Consider the following 24,008-nt stretch of genomic DNA (forward strand, 5'->3'; position numbering starts at 1 on the left):
GATATAAGCAATAATGATAACGTGCATTAAAATTCTATTCATGCTCTTAATTCATATATTTCATCATATGGAAATTCTCGACGTAAGTATTGCTGGCTTAAAAAAAGTAACGTAAATAGTAAAAAGCCTATATCCGAAGAAAAATGGAACGAGAATAAAATATAATCAATAATATATGTATATATATACATAGCTTTCTTTTATCTCAAAACTCGTAGTTTAAACGATGACACTTAAATCGTCGTGCACACTTCAGTTATAAAACGGGCTTTAGAAATGCGGTTATATTATTTGCACAAAGTTGCGTTTGCACCCTGAAGAGACGATTTCCATTGCGGCGTGGCGTTAAATCGTCTCGATAAAAATCTGGCGGAAAGAAATCGTCGTGCCTGAGATATCTAAAGCCCTGCATATAAGCGCGAGGTACGGAGAGAAGTTTATATGGGAACCGATCTGTGTCGTTTTTCCGATATAACGATTGTATGCAAAAAAAGATGCAGGGCGAGAATAATTAAAATTGCCAACTTTTTTAATCCTATTTAAATGAAAATTATTCGTAATCTTGCGGGAAAATATAATTCTTCCTATTTTTTTCTTCTGCTTCCTCACACTTATCATCTTATTATTATTTAACATACATACTTTGTCATTTGACAATTGTCATAAAATTAGGTAGAAATTACATCATTAAATATATTTTGTGTCTGGAAAATTTTAATTAATTATTTGACATGTAATAATGTTATGTATATATCTCAGTTATTAAAATTAATTCTTTTTACACGTGTATACACGTTTTAGTACTGAACGACATATGTATAGATATTATTTGCGGAGAAATGATAATTAAGTAACAGATCACATGCGAGAGATCCGTAATTTCTTTACTGATAGAGTTATTTCATAAAATACTGTAAGCTAGAAATTTGTTTGAATTTTCGAGTACGACGACGACAAGCACGAAATAAGTTGTTGCTCCGTTGCCTCAAGGCCGACGATAAATCGACTTTCACTACTGACTGGCTGTTGAGTCCGTCACGCTCGGTCGCCGGCGATAAATGCGCAGAACGTCATGATTTATATTGCTAATTATAATTCAATTCGATAATTACATTGTCGCTCCCTCAATGTTTCATTAATAAGTACGGTAATTTTCTAACGCTTCAACGGTTTCGTTATCGCGATCACTCGGAGTTTATCAATTACCGAAAACACAGGGGCACTGGATATATAGTCTATGTTAGTCTACAAGGTGCCAAATCGCCAAATCTGTTGTCATCAACGCAAGGATTTGTTACCTCTCTCATCTAATGAAGTCCGAGCCGCTTGTTGATAATGAGGCTTGACGATAATTAATAATCGTCAAGCAGCGATAAGCGATTGCGGAAACGTGATCGGATATTAGCATGCACTCTGGGGAGTAAGGTAGCCCAGAACCGCAAAATGGAATGTACGTCAGGCTGGGCATGAATGCGCTGTCAAGCAAGCCGCTTTCGGCGTTATCGAGGTTTATCCGTTAATTAGCGCAGCGACCGACGTCGCCGCCAATGTTTAAGTGTCGCGTTTAAGCGATAGTGCAAGTGTGCGTTTTACAGTTGCGGAAGACTTGAAACGAGGGCGTTTGCCTTCCGAGTTTAATTCGTGTGCATTATTATTATGTCTCTTAAACGGAATTCACAGAGGCGAACAATATTATTCATTGTTAATACATTTATAGCTTTCTAAAGTATCTATGAATAAAATTGCAAAAGCATATTAAAAAATTGAAACGCAATTAAATGATAAAAATCAAAGAATTTTGATACATTACATTTTCATAGACCAGCACACATGAATGAACGATCACACATTATTTTGAAATTGTTGTACCTGTAGTATAATATTATAGTTTTTATTATAATAGTTTAATTTTGTATGCCATGTTTAAAATTATCTGATTTAACGTCATAAATTAAAAAGTTATGATAAAAAGCACTGTTTCGTTTTCATTAAAAATATATAAATATTTATGTAGAAAGCATATTGCATTATCCTCTATAGAGTAGAGGACATAAATCCGCAAGAAAATCGTACAATATAGTATATCGTGCCAAAACGCAGGTTATAGCTTTGCAATATCGTTAAGGTTCAAGGCTTATCATAGTTTATCGTTTAATTAGCGCACCTGCATCCACGTAAGTGTGAGCATATCGCAGGTGCATCTCGCCTATGTCAAATACGCACGATACTACATATGTACGAATATAACCGCTCAGCCAGTAGCGATATACATATCATTGTGTTGATAATTTGTTCATTGATTGCAACGCAGAGATAAGAGGTATCACTAGTAGATTCTATATCTCCGATGTAACATAATTTCCTAGGAAAATCTGAAGAAGAAAAGTGTGCCAGGATGATACGACAAGTACGAAAGACATTTGTCTTTTCGTATCATGCATTCTTTAAGCATCTAAGTATATCGAAAAAGGATCATCTCAATCCCGTTTCGTTTGCATGTCTCAATATTCATGTCCGTCCCAGTATATGTACATTCAACACACACATTCGTATTCACATATTACATCCTAAATGGTTTGTTCCGCGCGCTTTCCATTCTTCTCCGCGACTAGTTGGTTTCCTTGCAAGTTTCGAACGAACTGACTCTCTCATTCGTAGCCGCGGGTCGGCACGTTTCGCCTTCCATGCATCTCTATCCGCAACGATGTAGATTCGGCGGTATAACCGCCAATATATGATTACGAACACACAAACAGACGGCAACGCGCGGCGCGCGGGATACGATATCCTCACGAAGAGTAAAAGCGGATAGTCCAAATTGCTGACTACGGTGCGTTGTTCCCGCGGCATACACACATGTATATACATAGACACACTCACACGAGAACGACCACCCACGATCACATTGGAGCTTAGCCAGTACCCAGGAGAGAAAGAGGACTCGGCTGAATCCTGCCGTTTATATATGGAAATGCGCCTTCTCTCTTCTCCGCTCTTCCGTCCCCTGTCTTCCTAACCCCGGATATTGCCGACGGTAAGAATCGTAATGTTAAATTTTTCGACCCCTCGCACGATGCGTCGATTTTCCGTCCTCGTCCGAGGCACGCCCCGCGTCCTTTGTCTCGGAAAAAATCGCGAATCTCAGTCGATCAGGGATATAGGGGATGCTCCTTCGACAATTTCGAGATCTTGAGATTCAGATCAAGTCATCAGAGTTGCAAAGAAGACAGCGGAATTGATGATTTTCATTTTGCCTCTTATATGGAAAATTCACACTTAGGTAACTGATCTTAAAATTTTCAGATTAAGACTAGTAATTTAAATGCTGTTGCAAGCTTGAAACAAAATCGTCGTTGAAAAATAATCAATATTGAGCTTGTTAATAAAGTTCAAAATGTATATAATATTTGTGGCTTTCCACTATTTAATTCTTTAACAAATTGTAGCATGTAAAAAATTTAACAAAATAACCATTTGCCTACACGGATAATTGAAAATTTATTTCACAGTTCCACAGAAAAACATAGAACAAAAGATTCTTTTGCAATGTCAAAAGGTACTTTTTAAAAATGTCGCCTAAGAGCTTTAACTAATCGGCTCAACAAGAAATTAAACCGTATATAAATTATTATACTCAATTTTTTTCTCATCTAGCTGTGGTTTGAATAAATAATCTGTCAGCTTGCGTGATAATGCATTATTGCATATATTTAAAAAACATAGATACCTACTATTGACAGGATTGAACTAGCTATGAAGGTACTCTCACGAGAATGTTACTCCTATTAATCAATCAATTTCGTAACATCTGCTACTAGGAGGACTACACATCCATGCAGGATTTCGAATCAATCTCCATCTATCTGTCTATCTATGTCCAGCCCCTAATAGATAACAAAGCGCTTCATTTCTCCCCTCGCACGTGTCAAAACTGCTTCGCGAGTTAAAGACAGCCGACTAACACGAACTTGCAAATCAGGACAAAAGGAAGGGATGAAAAGAGAGAGAGAGAGAGAATGAGAGAGAAAAAGAGCTTTATGAGGTTCTCTACGAGGAATCGTGAAATCATGCTGACACGTACTGCCGTCGTCCACTAAACTTGTCGACGATGCGCCTCCTGAGGCTGGACGACTTGTCGTCGTGAGTCATCAAAGAGAAGAAGGTTTCGCACCACATTCTCGTCCTCACGCTCCTGCATGGTTTCTCTCTTTTCTTGTTTCTCTCGGCTGCCGCGCATAAACCCCGCTGACCTCTGTCCCTCTAATTTCGTTTCATTGGCGGCACCCACATCTCAGACTTTCTAAAGCCATTTGCGCTCGTAATGTTACGAGCCAACAAATGGCAGTACACCCGCCCTGTCTTCCGTTCTCAGCCCTCGGTGCTGGCTCCCTCATCGCCGTTCTGCTATCTCCTTCTTCCCCTCCTCTTCCTCCACCTCCTCCAACCTCGGTGCGCACCTGCGGAAGTTGAGCTACCAAATTGAAACACGAAATTCCACCGTATCGCAGAATGGGTTCGGCGTATGAAAGCAGATTAATGAATTAATCAACGGCAGATGCTACTCGGGACGTTCGGCGTTATGTTAGAGGACTATATGACGAATTACTGGTATTTTATACATGAATTCACAGTTCAAACAGGAAGCAGAAGATTGCCCGGGAAGCTATGTATCGCAATGTAGGTCAATAAAAAAAAAAGAATACTACATTTTGTTCTATAACAAAATTGCCGAATTGTGTCTGCTATCGCTAGCGATAGAAAAACGCTATCCTTTTTCGAGTAATTTTTTCTAACCGGCATGGAATAAAATGACTAAGCAATAAATATTTAAGCAGTAAGATTAAACCATATTAATCATGCTTGTGATTTCTGCAAGAGAATTCTCTAAATATTCGCAAGGAAGAATGGCAAAAAGAGACATTTGTATTTTATATAATTATAAATCTAATTAAGAGAAGGCGTGTTACGACCGAGTTGACTCTCATAGTTCCCTTCGATTCAATATTTACTTAGAGAAGCGCTTTGAAACGATTAAAGGAAAGTTCGTGGCGCACCAACGTGATCGAACTTTTCGACGTGAAAATTTCGCGTCAAATAGAATAAGAGTCGTGAATAGCATCAGTGAATCAATTATGATCGGAAAACGACGACACTTTGCATTCAAGTGGATAAACTTTGCGAAATATACGATTGCTTAACAAAGAAGAAGAGATAGATAGATAGATAGATAGATAGAGAGAGAGAGAGAATGCGTAGCGGGTAAGTTTGGGTAATTAATTAGAGGCTTCCCAATCGACGTAAAGAAGACGTCGCTTGTGCGGCGAAATTGATTACTTAATGCCACCCGACAAGCGAACTACCGTAAGTTCTGCCAACGGCGAAGATCAACCCTATTCCACTTACGATTTGAACTTCGATAAACTGTGCTTCTCTTATTTGAGTTGCACCAGAGTCGATCAACTTGTTCTCAGCACGTCTTCTCTCTCATTCTCTTACGATCTTTTAAGTCGGAGCCCTCATATTGCGAACTCTATTGTAGATTATTCCGCGTAACTTTCAAATCAGTTCGTCATTACTCCTATTTCTTATATACAATCTGCAATTTCATTAATTATAATTAATTAAATTTAAGGGTTATCTTATACATATATATAAAAGCCTATAATATATTGTTTTAAGATTAATAATAAACCCAACTAAGAATTTAATCGACTATACAATGATATGGCAATGGTTATAATCGTGGCAACGATTATAATCGTCGTGACAAATCCTCACTGCGTATATTATATTATAAGCATCTAAAATTACATCAATTTTAGAATGACCAGAATCCTTGGTCGAAACGCAGTGACGATTTGTCACGACGATTATAATCTTTGCCACGATTATAATCATTGCCAGTATAGTCGATTAAATTATTAATTGGGTTTATTATTGACTGGCGAAGTAAATGTTACTTATTCGATTAATAATAAATCTAAAATAAGTTATAAGAAAATAAGTTATAAGAAAATTGATTAAATTTCGAATTTCTTGCTATTATAATAAATGTAATTATAACAGTAAATTGCGAATAACGACGTATTGGTGCAAATATTGAGACTCGGACTCGCGGGACACAAACATTATCTTTTTAAGCTCGTGGATCGGCAACGAGATATCTGGCATATCGATCGTTGCAGGAAGAAGCTGGGTTTTAAGCGGCGAAGATTTTCGCGAAAGTAAAGCTCAGCGCCAGACGGTCGGTTCGTCGGAATCTATGAATTTTCGAGAAGTGAAGAACCGTGGGATTTTTGCGGCCGAGAAACGGCAACGACGCGACGATGACGCCGACTTCTCGGGATATTGAATTCACGATCGCGTGAATCATCTTTATCGCGGCGCGATGCGGGATCGTGCCCCCTTATCAAATATTCAATCGAAGTTTACAAAACGCCAAGCCGCCGAATGAATCTCATTATGTCGTTTTACATTTGCCATCGAAAAAAGCACTCGGTGATGACTCGTTTCGTCAGAAGTTAACCCGACAGTTGCATAATTCCAATTGTTTCTATTGGTAACTGCGCATTCTATTGGAGCTGCATGAATGCTCATCCTGTTTAGACCAAAAAAGGCTAGTATTATTTTGTAATTATGTAATAAGAAACAAAAAATTAGAATATACATTTACTAATGGTGTTCGTATATAGAGCTCGAAAAAAAGAAGAAACAGTAATTTATAGTAATGGTAATAAATAGATAATTATTTATATTATATGTACTATAGAAATCATATACAAACTGTTATTCGCAAACAAGAATTGTATAAAAAGTTAGAATTATTATTTATAAAATTTTGCTGCAACTTATGATAAATTTGGTTCATTATTTCACCAAATCATATCTCATGCAATATATCATACTACCTGTATTAAATTTTATACGAATATAATTTTATACGAATATAATTGCAGAACATACAAAATACAAAATATAAATATGATTATTATTAAATTGATCGTTGTAAGGTGACGAGCCTATCATCGTAATCCTTACACTTTTTTTACAAGGTACACCTTTGTCTTCATCCGTTAAATCGCCCTTTCAGGCAGAGGTGGTAATTTCCTGCGACTGGGTTAAGAACAGGGTCATTATATGCCCCGAAGGTTTACAGCTACATTCACCATCCCATGAGTGTGCCGGAGTTAAGCGCCGGAGCTGAACGTCGCGGGTGAAAACAGTTCTGTCGAAACAACGAGTCTCGCCACTATGTACCAGCTTTACGAGGTCATTTGAGTTATAGGTTTAACCCCGCTTCCCCCCCCCCCCTCTCTCTCTCTCTCTCTTTTAATTCATAATTTAATTAAATTGCAGAAACAATCTGCAACTCGATAATCATTTATTCACGTGCATTCAAACAGAAAATCTCTGACATATAAACGTAGAATCAACAATCATTTTCATAAATTATTTTTCATATTTATGTTGCATATGCAAACGGAAACAACACACAATACTTATCCAATTTATATGTATATTATGTATCTGGCGTAATACTCATAAGATTCCTCAATGGTGTGCTTACTGGCATGGAGTTTTCAAAGAAAAGGAAACACGATGTAAAAGTGATTACAATTATACAAAACCATAATAAAATCATAAAACGTTATGAAAAAATAAATTTTGACAAAATAAATCTTTCACGGAGTATGTCACTAATAATCGTGAATAGATAACAATAATCGCAACAAATTCTTAATATTTAAAAAAGATAGAAAATTAATTACTGATTGACGAATGGTTCGGCAAAGTCGTCAATCTTCTTTACAATGTGACAATTTTTGTTATCATGTGAAAAATCTCGGATTATTCGCTGATATTGTCAAACATAGATTTAATATAGCACAATGAAGGACATGGTTTTCGAAAAAATGGCATTTAAAGATTTTTTATTCAAAATTCCATTTAAATATTTTATTACACTGACTACTAATAATATTGTAAAATAAATATTTTTCAGTATTGGCAAATATTATTATTTTATACAAAAAAATGTAATATAAATAAAGCAATAAGAACCTTGAATATTCTCTAAACCCTATGCACATTTTATTTACATCTTTAATTTAGACTTGTGCTTCTGGCAAAGTTAACGGAACCATGTCAAATGAAAGCAAGTAGTTTTACGAAATGTGCGAACATTTCGAGACGGTCTGTCGCACAAGCATTCGAAATATAATTTAAAATCTAAAAGCCGGCCGGCTGTTATGAAATTATAATCGGGATTTAACAACTGTACCGTAACTAATTCGTTATCATGAAAATCCTCAAACCCTGTGACCTCGTTCGCGCCGTCAGTGATATCCCACTGGTCTCATGAATCCAGCGGAATACGAGCGGAAGTGGATTCCGCATGAACAAGGACTCACGGGCGATCGTGGCCGGAAGTCGGCCAAACCCCTGGAACTCGTCCCTGGGAAGACATCGTCAAGTTTCTAGCGAACAATGTTCCGTGCGGCACTCTTCTCGCAATTCTTCGTTAAACGTTTTGCAACGCCGCGAACAGTCGCGCAAGACATTATGAGAATTTAATATCGTTATAAAAGAATTGTTTCAATTGAAATAAATGGAATTATTCTACATAAATATTATAGAATTGAATATTTTATAAAGTAACATAAAATGTGTTGCAAGTATCGCCATATTTAGATTTTAATTGTATTTTAATTCTAATATAACTTGGCGCGGTATTAAGTTTATATTTTATAATCTAGTTTCATAACAAGATATTTTATAACAGCATTTAGTTATAAAATCAATATTACTTTATTAAGAACATTAAAACTATTATCAAACGTTTCTTGACAATTTTTCTAAACAAAAGATAGAGGAGAAGAAGAGGAGAGATCTATAGCTTTTGTGTGTGTGTGTGTTTGCGCGTATATAGGATTAGCCATATATATATTATATATATTGTATATATGTGGTTGATCCTGCTCATTACTTGGTACATGTGCCACATTTACGATACATCGCAACTAGCGGTTTGTATACGTGGCGCGGAAGCTTAGCCTCGCTCGATTTTTCTTACTTACAGCGAATGACCGCGCTTGTTTCCAGGCAGCTTGTTATCGTTAAGAGTCGTCCGACGAGGAAACAGCTCAGTCCGGACCGCGGTGGAGCGTGAAGAATTCGCGACGAGGCTATGCCTCGTTCCTACGCCTCTCATTGCTTACGAATATAACGATCTGCGATTTGTCTCGTGTGGATAGAACGTTTTAGCATGAATGACAGATACGAGTCCGACAAATAGAGCGATGTATCTAGGTAGCGAATACCACGTTAAAATAGAGAAAGCTCAGAAAATGGCAAATAGTAATATATACATATATGGGATAGAAATTGAACTATGATGCTACTTAATCCTGTTTAAAATATAATGTTTCAATACTGTTATAATACATAATTTTTATTAGTAGTCTATTTAATGATATTCTCGCTCTGTGCTGGAAGGATGCTGTACTATAATCTTCGATAGTATAATCTTCGATGGTTATTCGATACGCGGCTTAGTTGCAACATGTTATCCTTCAGAAAAAAAGAAACCAGTTCTGAAGAGCACTATACGTCTCAGATGTCGCAAAAAGGCAATCGATGTCATTAAAGATCCATGAATAATCGATTAAGCAGAACATCGCTTCCTCCCTTATTAAATCGATTCGCTATGCTTACATACGACTACGGTATTTTATCCGGTGTTACTTGCATAAGACAGGTTTCCAATATAAGCTTGTCAGATTGCAGAGAGTATCCAAGAAAAACATGTGACATATGACAAATATGACTTGGGTTGTAAAAAAAAAGTTGTAAAATTCTTTCTCGTTGTAAGTTGTAATTCCAAGTTATGTCGATTACTTTCGATATTTTCGTCATGGAAAAAGATATTTGAATTTTTGATAAAAACGCCACCTGCAAACGCAAGCAGAATATCTTCGTGTCATTTCCAGTACCAAACTACCAAAATAGTTTCAGCGCTTTCGGTTGGTGAAGGTGTAATAAGCGGATATGCAGAGAATCCTGCTTTCAGACACAACCAACCGTGACTATAGCGTCAATGACTACAAACGATGTATAAATGCACTACTAAAAATGGCACGAGATTCGACGATAATAATAGAAGGAAAGGCGTGACCTTATATTTGTTCGATCAGAAGGAATTGTCAGCGATAAATAATTAAACAACAACATGTTACGTGCATATCAAAGAACACAAATTATGTCTATTAAAATTTTATAAAACACAATCATCCGTAATTATTATTTAGAAATTGCTTTCAATCGATACTTCTCAACTTTGATGATAGGTACAGTTATATTCATTCAAATTAAATGTAACATAAATTAAGCTAGTCTCGTGAAATGGTATCGATTAAGGAGATCACAGTTAGCTTACTTATCGCTATATACCTAGGTTCACTCTAGTTACGAGACGTGGAATGTGTATGAAGGCTCCGTAAATTCCTTTTCCTTAGTCACTAGGCTGGTTAAGGGTGAAAAGTGGGACAGATTACTTTCTCAAGCTTTTCAGTCACTCTACGTTACGACGGCAACGATGTTAGCTCTGTCCTTCGTCCGACGGCCGTAGAGCAAAGATACTGAACGTAATTCTTCTTCGAATTCTGCCATTTTTATCTGGCACGGAAAAGGTTTACTGCGGCGATTCTCAAATCTTGAATTAAGACATCTCTGATAGACTATCGACAACATTTTCGGCAACACTGTCGACAATATCGAGGCCGAATATTAGAAGAAAACATTACGCTGCATTTATTCGTACTCAAGCACTATCCCTTGTGATTATATTTATTTTTTCTATATTGATCAACGTTATGTATCATTACCTGTTATATAACTAATCCGAATTTAATATTAAACACAACCTCTAATTATAATGTCACTAAAATTTTTTTGGAATACATTACTATCCCATTCATGTTTAAGTATTATCACACGTTCTCATTATAATTGAAAGACTTTTCAATCAATCGCTCTATTCGCGCTTTCAAAGCGCGAGTCTCCGCAAAGTTTGATACATATAGAAAAACGTTTCCTTATTTCCTGGCAACTCTCACATCGTCCTTTTTTCGTGAATGCGCATTCGCCTGCATTTTAACAATATATTCGCGGGACAATCGTGAACCTTTTCCCCCGTGGATCCTCATAATGGTTTCTTTCTGTAGCGAGTGCAAAGAGGAAGCAGGTCCTTCGGGTAAAAGATTTCCTATCTCCCTCCCCTCGACCGTCGACCGCCCGTTCCGTTCTCTCACCCCCGTCGCTCGTCTCCTTTTTCCTATTTCACTCTTACAATCCGTCTTTCCCTTGCGTTCTCCTTGCACCCTTCGTTGTCACGGATTTACGTCGCCAATAAATCACGAAGAATATTCTCGGCCACCTTGAAGGTACCTGCATGGTAATTTACCTTCTTTCCTTCTGTCTCGGATACGACTCTTGGAGCCAGTCCGCCGAAAGTTGCTATCGTAAAACACGGTGCACAATCGCGTGCTTGTATGTATCGTACAATGCATAACATTTGAATATAGTGACATTTGAATATATAAAATATAATAAAACTCAACGAATAAATTTGTTCCAACAAAACAAATAACGGATTCAATAAACATCCAATAAAATATTTATTATCGATTATAAAAGCGAGTTATAACGCGGGTGAATAAAAATAATGTCAGTCGTTACTCTCCAGTCACTCAATGGTTTTACATTCAACTACTAATTTCATCTTCAACACAAAAGAAATTCAGAGCGTTGATAACGAAAGAGCTTAATTTTGTTCGAGCAATGACGTTAAAATATTACCTAGCGCATACGAAAGTAATGGAGCGTAGCGAACAACGAAACTGCTTAAATGGATAAAACAAAATTGTTTCCCAGGTCTTGTGCTAACAAGTAATCTGTATGTGCGTGTGCGCGCAGCGGACAAAGCTTCGTGCTTAGGATAATGCCCACGTAGCACCGGTGGTGTACCTTTCCACGTAGCTACTGTGGCTGATTACATCTATTTTAATTACGGCTATTTCACGACTCCGCAATCGCGCTCTTGGTAGCCCGTGGGCGAGCGGAGGAAAAGAATTGGAACCTACCCGGCGCGCGATGGGTCGATTACTCTTCAACAAACGTCGTAAGAAAGAGAAGAAGTCCATTCTCCACCCTCGAGAATCGAATTTCAGCATGGAAGTCGATGTGCTTCATAAAGCGGCGGAATACTTATAATCGAGACTTGGCGCGGCTTCGGTGGTCTGTAAAAATTTCGACTACGAGCGCGCGCGAATAATCGTCCAACTCTCTTCTTGCTTCCTTTCTTACATCCATGGAGATGAGAAATTCTCGCGATAATATCGGATGAAAAAACGTAAAAATTTGTTGGCTTCAAAACGACCTCGCGTTGTATCGTATATGTATGTGTGTGTGTGTGTGTGTGTTACGAACACGCCAATAGATAAACGTATCTGTACTATTGTACATTTCATCTGTCGCATAGCATGCGAATTCCTCGCATCACGATCCATCAGTTTTAATTGTTATTGGAATATTCACCCTGCTATTTTTGTAAAAGATTTAAATCTAGTTGGTAACTTGATTCGTGAAGTATGTCACTGTATGTCGAGTATAACTAGAAAGTTATTTGCTCAACTTTGTTTAGATTAAATCGAACATAAGCTGAAGCCAGAATACATCTGCCACATTCGACTCGCTGTTTGCAGTCTTACTAACATCCTTAATATCCTGCACATAGTAAAATCCTATGTTTAACTATGTTTATGTCTCTTGTAACAATAGTTTATTTACTGCATAAAACCTGTTTACAAGACAGTTTTCACGAAATATACTTAATTTACAGAGTATTTGAAAAATATATAGTAATATATGTATAGACAAAATGTGTTATTCAAACAATTGCTCGAAATGCATGATTATTAAAATAATATATATCGAGGAAGAAATTGTTTTAAAAAACTTCCTGTATAACAATCATCACTCACGCTAATGGGTTAATCAGCCGCTAATGAACAGATCCAAGCGGCATGTTCTAACGAGTCGCGTCCCTTTAATGTTTCCCGAGCGGCAACGATCAATGACATAACAATCCCATGATAATTCCTCATGTTTAACCACCCGTAATAGCGCAACTTATGGTGCGTGACACGACGCGATAATGAAAAATGACAAGCGCTTCCCCACATTTAGGGCAATTCACGAGCGGCCGCTTTCTCTTTCGCGAACAACAAAAACGCAGACTGCGGCAAAAAAAAAACGCTATTACGAACGGATGGACCGGCAAAGTGTCGTGAGCGTGAGAGGCATGAGCTTATGCCAATGCCGATAAATTGCCATCGGCAAGCGAACGAGATCATCATCACTTGAAAGGCATGCGAATGGTATTCGCGAGCATCGTTTTAGCTTACGTGCATCACGTCGGCGCAGCGACCATACTTGGATCTGGCAAGGCACGATCACAACGAGAGAGACAGAGATAAAGAGAGAGAGAAAGAGAAAGAGAGTTTCAAGTGGTATGGTCTGAGCATCTTCGAGAAGGATCGTCCGTCTTTCGTGGGTGTAACACGAGAAAGAACAAGGTATACAAAAGCCCGCTACGTGGCTAGACGTGTCAGCTAATTTCCTCGTAAGTCGAGTTACGATGACGCGCGTCAACCCCGCGTTTTACTGCTTGAACAGGTCGGCGAGAGCCGGCCGTCGTCCAAACGCGACGGAGCGCGAGCTTTTCATCCTTTGCCGTTTGTCACGAGTCGGTATCACAGCGGGAAAGTTTAATCGCCAGTTGCTGGAAGCAAGCCGTAACGATCCGTTGTAAATCATTTCACCGTCAGCGAAAACGGGGATTTACGCTGTTTTGATCTTTGACTCTCCACCTGCTGACATGAAGTCAGTCGAGCATTAGACGGTGCAATTTGTCGTGCGACAACACTTTCTTGCTTTACAAGTTATATAACGAATTCATAAATAACCGATGAATACGTCAAATCAATATCACATTGCTCCTATTCCACAAAAAAATATTAATTTTAATCTGCATATAATATCAGTCAATCATTTCGATCAGCAAATTCTTTTAACAGTAAAACGGACCCAATAAATTTTGTCAGTTTTATGATTGAAATTCTTTTCGGAATTTTAAAATGTTAGAAAGAGATACGTCACCGCGGCGGATCAATATTGATGATTCAAGTTCGAGGAGGTACAGCGTCTCTTTGATCACCCGAGATGTTTCCAAGAAGCGGACTACTCGAGGTCAAAGGTGATTTCTCAATTAGCAGTGGCGGCAAGGCTTTAACGGATTGCGAGAGTTTGGTTTTACTATCCGCTAATTATGCCGAAAATATACAAACGGCATTACACTTTGACTCGCGTTCTGTTTGCTTATTATAATGTATGTAAATCTCCGAGTGTCGACAGCGCAATGTGTTCTAATAAATATTTGCCTAACGATGCCGGCTGGCTTGGACTTCGCTTGCGTTTGTAAGTGGCTATACGGCAATTGCGGCGCAACGATGACGCGAAATTTGCGAAATGGAGCAAATAACGGCACTTTCAATTTCAATAGTGAAAAAACGTTAAAGAAAGTTTTCTTTTCAAGTAGACTCAGGCGTACATCTTGAATTAATTAGGAAATCGAACGCGCCCAATCACGCTTTTTAATTGCGATGGAATTAGTCAAAATTGCGATTGAAGCGCGACAAACGGACAAACGTAATGCATATTGGTATACTGCTGTGTTAACATTTATATTGATATCGATATACACTCACGTTCGCTGTTTTGCCACGATCAATATTAAAAGAGATGGTATATACGGTGAATCATAGGGAATTACTTCACAACGTGCTCCGATAAAAACGTCATTCACTGAAATTTCATTGGAAAGTGCGGGTTGTGTGCGGGTCGCAAGACACAAGTGTCAACGTACTCCCACGTTGATTTGTCCTAGATCCTAAAATACGAAATGCAATTGACATAAAAAGCTTATCAAAATATAACAGGCGCGTCCCATCGAGTTTACTGAACTAATAGAATCGAATATTAACCATCCTGTTAGTCTCTCATTTCCTACAGAAATGCAAAATACGCAGATGGGAATGAGCTACTGTAAACAGACGTAAAAGAGCTTTTATCCCGCGGAGAGTCAACTTCAAGAGTGCATTTACTTTCATCAAAAAGTAAATGCAGATTTCTTAATAAGCGGCGAGTACGCTCGTCCGGCGTATCCATCGCTGCAAATTGCAGCAAAATTGTGCCTTCGTTTTCAGGGAAAGCGCGGAAAATATAGATGTTGTATTTTCACCCAACACTTCTGGCAAAAAATCTATCGGATACTACCGGATACTTTTGGCTCCCACGAGATAAAACCTGTCTCTCCCAGTAAATTCTCTCTATCTTTCTCCCTCTCTCGAGAGCTGGCCGTTATCGACGCATCCTTGATTCATATTCGGATTGGGCGAGCTGCGCGCATCCGCCTATTAATAGACGTTTGTCTCACGCCCGAAGATTCTCGCTCGTAGGAGCGTGTCCGACAATATCACGCGATTACAGATGCACTCGAATCATAACGAGGCGATTTACGAGACGACGATAACGAGCCCGAGATTGGTTAACCAGCTTTGCCATTAGCCAGACGGACATTTGTAGCTTTGTTGCACAATCTGTTTCATTTTGCTCTACTACTCTCGTGATCGGATCTTAGCGATGATTAATGATAGGAAGATCTTTCAATTTACTGTGTAATTTTTTTTTTATTTGAATGTGTGGACGGTAGAACATTCATCAGCCTGTTGATCTCGTGTTTACCCAACTTCACCTATCTAGTCTTATTAAAATGTCACTTTTACGATCTATCTTCGTTTCCTTGTAAAACAACCAAAGATAGGTTTTTAGCGTTTTATTTTTGGCGTTATTTTAATAAGAATTGAGCAGCTGTCATTCTTTTTAATGCAACATTAAATCAGAAAAAGAAGTTGCTGAAATTACTACGTTATCTGTCCATTATAAATATTTTAGATCCGTATCTAAGTTACCAGATTATTATACTTCTGAGGTACCGATAACGGGAGATTATCGCCGATGAAACTCGGGCCGAGTAGCGCAATTAGCGGACGACCTGGAGAAGCTCGAGATTATTGCTACGTAATTTCGTCGGGGAGAGTGGGAAGCGAGACGTCGGAAAAGTCGACGAATTCAGATCGCAAATTGTTGAAAGTGGGCGACCTTCCGTGAAACGGGCCGAACTTTTCCCACCTCCGCCCGCCACCCACGACTTCTCATTAGCTCGTAATTAACGGCGGTTTATTTTTGCGGTAAGACGCCGCTTCCTTGATTCCGGTCGGCTCGAAGTTTCCACTGCTGGCTTCTAATTGCGACTGCGAAATTAGAATAGCCGAATCTCTCGGGCTCGCAGTCACGAGAATAATGTCCTTCGAACTGTCGGAGTTCTGACGGTAATCTAATTGACGAGTACGAACTTATGCTTGATTGCGCGTGACAAACTATACAAATCTGTGAAAATTTTGTGTTTTTTTTTTTTTTAACATATCCTCAATATAATATTTTACGTTACCTACTCTAAATTCCTCATTTCACCATTAATCGCACGTGTATGAATGTCGTAGCTGAAGAATTTCCGAATAGCTTAAATTCTTTTCACTCTTTTTCCCATCTTTAATAAAGCCAGAAAAACCAAAAACCTGAGGGAACGGTATAAGGCATTTATTACGCACATGATGTGAGTAATATTTCGTCTTGGTGGCCTCGTCACGTTGTTGTCCTGTCCGCAGCATAATGTTAACATACACAATGGCCGCAGACGTATTATGACATTTATCGCACGGCCAGCTGATCTAGCCGCGTTTTACGTCCCGTATGGTGCGCAACAACTTTTCACATGCGCGTCCCGTATGATACGCGACCTCGCACACGATAAATGACAACGCGATATGCTGTATGTCACAATACTCGCGGTGCGCAACGGACAGGAAAGACACAGTTCTCTAATTGTAAGAGGTATAAAATTACATTCTGGCAGGCATTCTTTTTTTCATTTTTACTTTTATATTCGAACATACGAATATTCAATATAAACAAAAACGATGATTTTTGATTCAATTGTCCATTTTGATCGTGCTTCATGCATTTAAAAGGCAAAAAAGTTTTTTACAGCATAACAAAGAAAATAAATAAAAAAGAAATTAACTATAGAATATAGTTTAATAGGTTGAGTAAATCATCAAAACTCAATTTAAAAACAACTCTATAGATATTTTCAGTCTGAAGAGAGAGATATAGTTTTGAAAAATACGAAGACGCAAAAATCAAATTAATGACTGTGTTAACAGTAATGTTGCTTATTTGATGCTTAACAGACTGTGTTGTATTTTCAAATAATCGAATATTAATACTACTCTCTCAAGAACTCCTGTTAATATTTTGATTTAACTGAAGCGTTTCGATAAATGCTCGTACAATACTTTTTCCGCTGAAAAAAATTTATCGCTTCGTCGGTTTATCATCAAGATATATACACAGACATCCTGCATATATGTACATATACGGATGGCGTGGCATAAGCCAGTCAGAAAAGTTTACCTCGTGTAGACTTCTCCTCCGTTGATTATAATCCGAAACAAAACACTATTTCCACGGCTGATCCAACGGGTGTTATATCGTTACGTACCGGCTTTTGTGTTTCTACGTAATCTATTATGGTGAAGCAGAATTTATTTAAAAACTGTACGTCGAGAATATGTATATACATATATACGTATAATCCCCGCCCGAGTTTATAATAGCTATGACTAGCAAGCAAAGCGGATTGCGAGCGCAATTATAGTTATCTCCGAGAAAATCGTAAATATAATTCTCGCAAACGTATGTGATTATCCGCCGTGTAATATATGTGACAAGATGGCTGCGTATCGCTGAGAAATGCGAATTATTTTGGAAGCGATTCACTCGTTAGCAGCCAAGGAGAAACTGGGTTGCACGAATGCACGATAAAATGCGTCAAAGGATGTTGCGACGAAGAATTGCTACAAACTCAAATTCTCTAATTATTAACTCATTAAAAAAAAAACAAAAAAATGTTAAATCGGACGACGTACTCGAGTTTCCCAAGAGCGTTGCTCTTGAGAGAAAACAAACGCGACGATCGTAAATGCGGCACGTTCAACGCAGCTAATTGCGCGATTTCCACGAACAAATTTAAGCATGGATTACAGCGCAGTTCCGGTAGCAGTCTTAATGACGAGTGTCACCGCTCGGCGTGGTAATGCAATCAAATCCGTGAAATAATCGTTAATTAAGACAAATCACCGCGTGTCAACTTTCACGTGTTACGACGGTTTCCGGCGCGAGGAGAGTAATAATGATTAATGTCACGCCCGAGATGTCGATGTGCGGGAGATTAATGACCGATCGAGACGCAAGGAGACAAATTTAATTGGCCGCCGCGCCGCGCGCCGGTTCCTTCGAGACGAAAAGCGACGCGCATATACGAGATATGATGCAACGATGTCCCGGCGTTATAATTGAAACTTATATCGATGGCGATACCGTTCCGTGAGAAGGCTGCGACCTCGATATTATTAATTAACGTCAATTTTATCATTTTTATCGGTGTTGCCCGGAGTAAAAGTCGGTCGAATAATTTTTCGATCATGCCCCGCTTGCAATGTTAAATCGATGAGTCTCGGCATTAATTGAAATATCGCTGCATAACGAATAAGGATACAGATATTACTCCCCGTTAACAGTTTCGAAATGATAAGAGAAAGTACGCACGCTTCTCTGACCCGAAAAGGCCTCTTGGGAAATTGTTCTAAACTATGTTGGTTATTATTGCGGTTGATCGATATTTCGCTATGAAAAAATCCAAGTTGTTAAGAAAGCTAACATTTAGATAAATATATCGTTGAAAAAAAATATTATTTAGATATTTTAATAGTTAATTTATTTGTTCCGATTTCATTTAACTTCGGTGACTTTTCTCTTAATTATGAAATAGATTACACCATTTCACATTGTATACGTTAGAAATCGCTAGACAATGACCCGATTTATTCGCGATCGATCATTCGCGTTCCAATGAATCACGAGCCGATAAATTCGCGAGTCTTATCGCGGGTATGTCTTAATGAAGGCACAAAGTCCGCGACCAGCATGACTTCGATCAAACTATTTTCCCGAACGCATATTTTCGTAATGCACTAATGGACTAATGGAATCCGCCGGCCGGGATACCCATGAAATGAAGAAGCAGCAACGGACCGCTAGGTCGGAGTGCTTCCGAAAAGTTACATATAGACTTCGACACTCATTGAAAATACTATTTACTCGAGTCGGCAAGCAATGATAAAGACTAACGAAACTATGCTATGCCATGTAAAGTATTATTACCAGCATCGCTGTTTGCAAAATGTGGAACGCCTTTAAAATATACCATTAATCTTAAAATCATATTTTAATACTCTCCTTTAAAGTTACAAAGTTATCTTTATAACATAAACCTTTTTGACGATAAGATAAAAAAAAATATGAAAATAAAAATTAACCATTATCAATCCAATTTTAGATCATAATTGAGAATAAATTTAAATTTATAATACATAATCTATATTATTACGGTTATAGCGACTGTTTAAATAGATTTGTTAAGAAACACGGGATACATTTTTTCTCGTGATATTTTTATCTAAAATTCTGTGTCGAACAACAAACACAGTTTGCGCCATAACAATAACGTCGTCATATCCCTGTTTACACAAACGTCAACAATTTGCAACCACTTGCACAGCGCCCCGAAAAAAAAGCAGGGCATTCTCCGAACTTCAAAAACACCGTAAATCCACCGAAGCCATTAAATAACATTACACAGCCCCACAAAAAAAAAGTTTCTGACCTCGGGGTCTCAAAATTCTTACTATATGTTTTTGGGGTCGCTGAATTCGAATCTGAGGTCTAAATAGCTCCATCGGGTCTGAGAAAAAAATACGTTTACTGTATGTTTTTAGTGTCGTTGAACCCTCACCCCCATAATCCCTTAATCACGTAATTCTGATGGAATTCTGATGGACATTTAAGCTCATAAAAACTTTAAAACAATGTTAGATTCTTGTTTCGTCCTTGAGAATTTCTTTTGAATATACTTACTGAATCATACAACTAATATGTCGTTACATATTTTCAAAAATCCTGCTGCCTTAGAGAACTCTGGAAATGGTGACACTGCTTCATAAGAAGATGTGTGGAATGATCCACTTTTCAATTCTCTAAGGTAACGAAACCAGCGAAGGCGCGCTGCCCTGCAGGTGGGCGGTAGGGTGTGAGAATGAAGCCGGAGTGTGTCTGACGACGAGTTGACATGGTCCTCGTCAAAGTCAGGAAGCCCCCACACTTAGTCCTAGGGAGGTGTGGGGGTTATCACCCCTAGGCCGGTGGACTTACCCGCGATCGGAACGGGATCCCTACCGCGTGGGCTTATTAATATTTCCATGGAAAATTTAAATACTTTTAAAATTTCAACACAATCTCAAGCAACTAAAAATACTCATAACTGTATTGGTAACGCTAATTCTTATTGCTATGTTTGTGGAGAGTTTAAATTAAAGAAGAACTTAAAAAAATTTTCCAAAAATTTACAAACTGTATATCAGCGATGCTTTGACTGTGAAGTAAGTCAAGAGAAAAAATATTGGTTACCATCTGCTATCTGCAGTGGTTGCAAAACAATGCTAGATCGGCACAAGACCCAGGGAGCCAGCATCAGGTTCTCACGCCCAACCATATGGCAGGAGCCCACAAGTAGGGATAACTGCTATTTTTGCATGACCAACACTGCCAATTTCAATTCGTTCTTTTTAAGTAAGATAAAGTATGCAGAAGTGTCAAGCGTTATAAAAGCATCAATAAAGTCTGTTGTAGTCGATATGGAAGTAGATGAAGTAGATGAAGTAGATGAAGTAGATGAAGTAGATGAAGAGGGCATTGAAGAAAAAACTACTGAAACTGAAGATGAAGATCAAGAACAATATTTACCAAGGGAAAAGGATACTACACCGCAACTTTTCAATCAACACGATCTGAATGATTTAATAAGAGAGCTTGGATTGCCAAAAGATGGAGCAGAATTATTAGCTTCGAGACTGAAAGAAAGAAATATGCTGTCCAGAGGAACAAAAGTTACATATTATCGTAATAGAGATAAAACGTTCCGGAAGTACTTCAGCGAGGAAGAAGACTTGGTGTACTGTAATGATGTTTATGGCCTCATAAATGAATTGAAAAAAAATATATACAAACCCAACGATTGGAGATTGTTCATAGATTCCTCCAAACGAAGCCTCAAAGCAGTGTTGTTACATAATACAAATATATATGCTCCAGTACCTATAGCCCATTCAGTAACACTCAAAGAAAAATATGAAAATTTGAAAATAGTTTTGGAGAAGATTAAATATGCTCAACACAATTGGCAGATTTGTGGCGATCTCAAAATCCTCACAATGATTCTAGGCCAGCAATCTGGTTTTACGAAGTTTCCATGCTTCCTCTGCTTGTGGGACAGTCGAGATCGCAGTAATCATTACACCAAAACAAAATGGCCAGCTCGGAATTCAATAAAAACTGGGTCTCACAACGTCATTTGTGAACCCTTGGTTGAGCCATCAAAGATTTTACTTCCTCCTTTGCACATTAAACTCGGGTTGATGAAACAACTTGTAAAAGCATTGGATAAAGAAGGACAATGTTTTGCTTATTTGGTTAAACAATTTCCAGCTTTATCTAGTGCAAAAATAAAAGAAGGTATCTTTGATGGGCCTCAAATTCGTAAGTTGTTAAGAGATGAATCATTCGTTGATACTATGAATGAGAAAGAACGAGCTGCATGGCTAAGCTTTAAAAAAGTGGTTGAAAACTTTTGGGAAACCACAAAAGTGAAAACTATAGGGAATTGGTGGCTGATCTGTTGAAAAACTACGAGACACTGGGCTGCTTGATGAGTTACAAAGTACACTTTCTTCACTCACATCTTGATGACTTCCCGCAAAATCTTGGGGATTACAGCGAGGAGCAAGGAGAACGTTTTCATCAAGATATGAAGGAAATGGAAAGACGTTATCAGGGTGTATGGAATGTAAATATGATGTCTGACTACTGTTGGACATTAAAAGAGAGAGTACTGACAATGCTAAGAAACGTAAACGTAAACCACTTCACAGATCATTCGAGGATAAAAGAGTTCGAAAAAGCAGATTGTCATAAAGCTTTTCTTTTTTATCAGCGTAAAGTTGTGGAGATAAGTGAGTTATGTTGGCTTATTGAAATAATCGAACATGTCCCCAGGTTTAATAAAGAGGTACTACAGAGTCGACGTTATGGTTTTCTCTTTCTCTCGACTCGTCTCTTCATTCCGCTTCCCATGCTCTCGCGTGTTTTCATAACGCAGTCGGGGAATCCATTTGCCGAGACTATTGTATGTCAAATGCTGGACGAAGCGGAGGGAAAGAATAATGTATAACATTTTGGTAAATATTTGCACGGTAGAGTTTTAGCGAGCAATCTCTCCCGCTATTCCTCGCTCTCTATCTCTCTATTTCTCTTCCCCGAATGTGTGTGTGCGTTGGGACTATACGCATTAGCCGCGCGCGTAATATTTATTAGTTGGCACGACGATAAGGTTGCATTCCATCGCGCTGAGCTGCGGAGGTACATATCAGCATTCCGAGCACTCAAAAAGATAGCGCTTATCTCGCGGGGGCGAAAGTGTGATGCCGAGTGAGGGAAAAGTAAAAAAACAAATATATAAGAGAAATATATGCAGAGTACATCGAAAAATCTCGATCTAACCGAGGGGGAGAGAGAGAGAGAGAGAGAGAGAGTGTGAGTTTGGGCGAGCAGATAACGTAATTGGATAATCCGCGGCAAACGTGGGACACCCATGAAATGTCTCGCTTGAACGTTTCCGGGCCAACAGCGTCGTAAAAGTTGTCGGCCGCACGCGATAAATTCGCAAATAATATTCTTTTGGGAGATAAAATATATTTTGTCGAAGCATTTCCTTCGTTCCATGATGGCTCTCGTATCTTGCAACACAATGGCCTCGTGCTGTTTCGTACAATCCGCTTCAGCGGCTGGTAAATTCAAATTTGACATTGCGATGTGGATTAACGCGACAGCCAAAAATTGGCAAGTCGAAGCGACGAGATGTTTGAAGAAGACAATTATGACAACGAAGAAACGAAAAGTGTTGTTTGTGTATCGATGAAAAATTTATAATTATGCGACGTAAAATTATGAAAATTATTTGTTCATAGCAAATCAAATATCGTTATCAAATAGCAACCATACGAATTAAACGATTTTCCGAAAGTTTTCGAGCGTCGTTGATTTAACTCGTTTTAAAGTTACGCGCAAAACTTGAGAGAGCTCGAGTACGCGCGATATCGCGACCATCTCAGCTCAACAAATTATGACCGAATATTTTACTTTCTGATTGCTTATCCGCTCATTTATATATTAAGCACTTAGTGAAGTTATAATTTTCGCAAAATTCTAAATGCCCTGTTTCATATTTTGCAAAAGAAACAAAATGCATTTAGTATTGGACAATGGAAATTTAATTGTTATTTATCACATTTTGATACTCGCAACATTATGTAAACAAATGCTTCAATTAGTTCATTAATAAACACAATAAATATTAATAATAGTATCGATGTGCTCGTTATTCGAACTGCTAATAATTTCAACGTAATGTAACCCGAACTGAATTTATTGATAAAAACCTGATCATTAACGGGCCGTGTTATTTCAAATGCAAGCGCAAATAGTTGCACATATAATTATTAATTGTAAACATTAACAAGTTATATTCCCGATATATCTTGTAGCAGAGTCTTGTCCGTAAGAAGTGGCTCCCTAAGTTATTATAATGTCGCGAGTTT

The 24,008-nt window shown here is 38.2% G+C and overlaps 2 protein-coding genes across 8 annotated transcripts in view; one reads left to right on the plus strand and one right to left on the minus strand.

Moving 5' to 3' along the window:
• Positions 1–24,008, minus strand: part of Cmpy (crimpy) — a 251,726-nt gene that overhangs the window by 73,287 nt on the left and 154,431 nt on the right. The gene's annotated exons all lie outside the window — the stretch shown is intronic.
• Positions 20,011–22,298, plus strand: LOC139767603 (uncharacterized). Its single transcript, XM_071697047.1, has 3 exons — positions 20,011–22,018; positions 22,114–22,198; positions 22,284–22,298. Exons 1-3 carry the CDS (start codon positions 20,556–20,558, stop codon positions 22,296–22,298), a joined length of 1,563 nt encoding a protein of 520 aa, XP_071553148.1. The 5' UTR covers positions 20,011–20,555.

This window comes from Temnothorax nylanderi, unplaced genomic scaffold (genome assembly GCF_030848795.1).
Source record: "Temnothorax nylanderi isolate EJ_2023f unplaced genomic scaffold, tnyl_v1.0 TNYL_tig0010_pilon, whole genome shotgun sequence".
Lineage (NCBI taxonomy): Eukaryota > Metazoa > Arthropoda > Insecta > Hymenoptera > Formicidae > Temnothorax > Temnothorax nylanderi.

Coding starts and splice junctions, on each gene's coding strand:
- LOC139767603 (XM_071697047.1), top strand. CDS start 20,556: ATGGAAAATTTAAATACTTTTAAAATTTCAACACAATCTCAAGCAACT. Junction 22,019..22,113: donor GTGAAAACTATAGGGAATTG/GTGGCTGATCTG, acceptor CTTCCCGCAAAA/TCTTGGGGATTACAGCGAGG.